Source organism: Porites lutea, chromosome 6, assembly GCF_958299795.1.
Source record: "Porites lutea chromosome 6, jaPorLute2.1, whole genome shotgun sequence".
NCBI lineage: Eukaryota > Metazoa > Cnidaria > Anthozoa > Scleractinia > Poritidae > Porites > Porites lutea.
In genome coordinates, this window is record NC_133206.1 from 9,973,713 (window position 1) to 9,978,055 (window position 4,343).

A 4,343-nucleotide genomic window follows, 5' to 3' on the forward strand; every position below is an offset into this window, starting at 1 on the left:
GTAGTTGAGTAAATATGATAAAGCTCTAAATTATTAAAAAGGAAGGTGGTAAGAATTCCATCAAGAAATATAGAAATAAACTTTATTTAAATAACCATTCCTCGCCAAATTTATAAAAATAAAATGGCTGTTAAAAATCGTTTTCATGGGAACGTTGCCGCCAAAGGATGCTGAAGGATGTGAAGTGCAAGTCATGAAAATTTAAAATAGTCCCAGTTAGTTTATAGAAAACTTGGTGGTCAACTCTTAATAGTTGTTCAAGTTATTTAACTTGGAGAGAGCTTCTAAAAAGCCCTTCTCCCTCTCTCCCTCCCCGTTCGATAATTCGATAATTCGCAGGAAAGTGAGCTGTCCATTTTTTGACATTGATTAAGTTATGATTTTTTTTTTCATACTTTTTCACCGCCTCTACTGGTACGAAATGAGCGATGATCGCCGGCTGGAGTTGTTTCCGTGGGAGTCCCGAGTTTAAATCCTGGACAACGCTTGTAAACTGACCCAAATGAATTGCAGCCTGCCGACCAGTTGGGATTGGTAACCCTGATATAAGCTGATATAAATGTTTTATTTGATTTTTTTTGTTACAGTCACATTAAAGTCTAAGCAATGCGCGCTTGAAAGGCAACGCTTCGGTGGTCTAGCCATAAGACTTGCTAGACCTATTAACATTTCCCTTAACAGAAACAGTAGGATGTGCATAACATTGATTAAAAAAATCTCCGCACTACCTCTCTATGAATAAATAACTAAATAACTTACAGCTGTTAAGAAATTGCTTTTTGTAGTGCGCGTTTATCATCATTTTTAATTATTAACCATCTGCATGGAAAATTCAAGTTTAATTTGTAAGACATCAACCGACTTACAGGTTTAAAACTTTGATGCCCATGTCTACGTACATCTCCGGAAAGAAGAACAAAACCCGAAAACAATCAGTCAAGGTTCTTGATTTCCAGATTGTGGGTTATTGATGTTGTTGGCCTTTTCATTTTTTGTTTTATTCATTTTTATTTTTTGCTTGTTACCGCGGAAACGAATAAAATATTTATTACTAAAACTCAAATTGTAAAGTAAATTAATAAGTGTTGGTACAAACATAATTTTCTTAAGACATTATTTAATTTTCGGAAGGTTTTTGTAAAGTGGTACACAGAGAACAAGGAAAGCATGATTCTTCTATCCTGTTGTAAAAAAGGCTTCTTCAGTTACTGAGAGACTAAATTAGGTCTAAACACTTTGAAAGCAGTCAGCCATTGGAGCTTCTCTACGAAAAAAATAGAGCCGCTCATGTAGCTCTGACAACCAATCAGAGTATCCTTGTTTATTTAACTAAGCCAGCCGTTATCCATAGTAATGATTTCAGGTGTAATTTCATTCTCATGTAAGCGTGTAGGATAGATTGAATTGTTGTAGATGAGAATGAACTGGTTACTACTTTGTTAGACAAATGCAAGTTAGGTAAGAAGCTCATTTCAGCTCGATTGTTTCTGTTTTCGTTAACATACTAGTTGTATATTATGGCTTTTTTTAAAGTAAATACTGTAAAAGACTATTTTGTTTTTAAATTCGTCACCGTTCCTTGTTTCGTTCTATTTGTAGCGATTGTTGTCACCATGTTTCTATCTATTTATATTCCATTCATACTGATATTCTTGAGGACTTCTCTACTCTTATCTGCACCAGATTCCTGTGGTAACTTGTTTGAAAGTTTTTCAGGTACGTCTTTGATCATCATGTCTTGATCATGACTTGCAAACTTGTGACGTGCAGTGCACTTAAGACTCTTTCAGAATCCTAGGCTCACCTGTGTCAACTGTTTCAAAGGCATGGAATTTTTTTCTACATCTTTGAGATTGAAACATTTTAAGCAATGCCAATGAATTTTAGCTTTTTCGTGAGAGTTTGGCTCGAGTGCGCATCGTAGGCTCAACGAAGTGTAATTTTTTTTCAGCCCCATAAATCTATTTTTTGTTTGTTACTGTTCTCAACTATTTTCGATTTTTTTCTGTGTAAGCACTGAACCCTGTTTTGAAATAGAATGGCAGATTTTGTCTATCAATAAACGGCTAAAGGGATTTAAAATAATCATGAACGATGTCATTTTCCATTTTTTTTTCTTTCTTTTGATATATAGCATTGAAGCAGCTTACTCAGTAGAGTTTTTAAAGCTGTAATTTACATGAAAGTTTTTCATGCACCTGAATTTACGGGTGGTCGCATTACCGTGGTTGAAAAGAAATTTTTAAAGTGCTGTGATAGCAACGCGCATGCGCAAAACACAAACCGTGCAAGTGTGTGAGAGAGACAATTTATCGTTTAGTAACGTTAATAAATAGAAAATCTTTCTTATGGCTTTAAGGGGACAGTTTGGGTGTATTTTGGGGGAATTTTATTGTTTTGGGAAAGAAATGAATTAGGGTAGAAAAGGTGGTATAAGCATAAACGTAAGGTTAGTCCGCTAATGGTATCAGGGTGGACTATATATCAGGTATTTGTCTACTAATTTTTTACTTCATATTTAATTTTCAACAACCCTCAAATGCAATACTTCATATTTTACAAATTTCTCTATTCCTCCCCCCCCCCCCCCCCCACCATTTTTCTGCATTAAATACATTCGAAAAATCATCCAAAAATCATATTTCTGGGAAAATTATTGAACCAAGGACTGCAAACTAATCGAGTCATTTTTCGATTGAATGAAATCTTGGCTAGATATTTAAGAAAAGGGGCAGAAATAGGCGAAAAAATGCTTTTAACCAGACTCCCCCTTAAGATTTGTGATTATTTTTCAAGAAATTGGATGTCAAATTTGGACAAAGGTCGTTTTCCATACTGAAAATACTGTAAAAAGCCTGAATTTCAATGTTAAAAGTCTTCACCTAATCATTTATTTTCCTTAAAATTTAGCTGAAATGATAGATTAATCCTTTAACTTAAAGAATCCGCTCTATAATGTTAAAGCAGTCATCTTTTTAACAAACGAAATGACGATTTTCGTCACTCTGCTGCGCTAAAATCGTCCGTTTTCTCTATTATTATGCCGCTTTCTTGGCCCATTCATGCCTGACTAGTCCGCCTCGCAAATCATTTTGTTACTGTATATTGAAGTGGTCGTCTGTCCCCCAAATCGACGCTTGGGGACTGTCAATCGGTGATCAGTTCACAGGTGTATGCTGTCGTTGTTTCAGCGTAGTTTCTACATTTCAAGGAGCTGTCATAACGTATATTTGGGCGTTTCTAACATGTCAACATAGTCTTTGTTCTTTCAGTTCTGCTAAAATGTGTTAGTATGTGCACATAAAAACTTGCCCCGATGTTGTATTTCATACTCGACTTTTATTCAGAAAAATTCTGAAAACAATTTGAATTTATGGGCCTGCCTTAAGTCAACTACGCATGTTCATGCTGTTCTAGAGTACTATTATAGGTTTGTAGCCAAATTAAGGAGAAGGTTCATGGATTTAGACCTGGCCATTCCAAAGAAAGCCCGAGTCATCAATGGTTTGAAAGTCAGTGTGTTGAAGGTGACCATTTCAATGGGTAACTCTCACTGAGAAATCCACTCAGCCATTCGGAGGCTGGAATTCTCTGGACATAAGAATATGTTGCTACAATGAATTTTACGGCGAAGGACGTCTATAACATGGGCTTTTAATTCTCCGACTTTATTTTGGTAGATTTTGCCTTGACTGGTCACACTTTTGACACAAGTCAGGTAGGTGATAATACAGAGTGCGCTGTCAAATGTATGGCAAATGACACATGTCAATCATACAACTTTGAAACCAGTGGAGGCATGAGCAATCAACGATGCGAGCTGAATAACCAATCGCGAATTTCAAGACCGCGAAGTTTGGAAAAGAAGCTGGGATTTGACTACTATGGTTCAGTTCCGGTAGGCTTAAGAACCTTTTATGTGTTTCATTACTCAATTTCCGATTTGTAATGACAATCAAACGTTGCGATCTCAACGATACATAAACTGGTTTACTTAAGTAACCTCACCAGCTTCCTGGTCCTTAGCTTATGCCCACATCATCCCCAATCCCCTATTTTTTCGTGGGATCGTTTAGATAAACCGCGTCTTACCGTCACGGCTATCTTGATTTTCAAATGTACCTAGGGGACGGGTGTCGTGGATTATAGCTCGAGGGGGGTGGGGGCGAGAAAAATGATTTTTTAATTATTTTTCTCGCTTCCTCCCAAACCGCCCCCGCCCCCTAAGTAGTTTTGACACTCATGCAAGATGGCAGCCGGTAACGCAAAGCTCTCGATCTCGATGATCTTACAGAAAAATAGAGGACTGTGAACAGTCTACACATCATAGGACCATTCGAACA

At 36.9% G+C, this 4,343-nt stretch overlaps 1 protein-coding gene across 1 annotated transcript in view; it reads left to right on the plus strand.

Annotated features, from left to right (window-relative positions):
- Positions 1–1,633: 1,633 nt before the first annotated feature.
- LOC140942336 (uncharacterized) overlaps positions 1,634–4,343 on the plus strand; it is a 4,969-nt gene continuing 2,259 nt past the window's right edge. The window contains exons 1-2 of the mRNA XM_073391294.1: positions 1,634–1,716; positions 3,681–3,898. Coding sequence (XP_073247395.1) covers positions 3,752–3,898 — 147 coding nt within the window. The 5' untranslated portion in view covers positions 1,634–1,716; positions 3,681–3,751. The remainder of the gene's footprint in view (positions 1,717–3,680; positions 3,899–4,343) is intronic.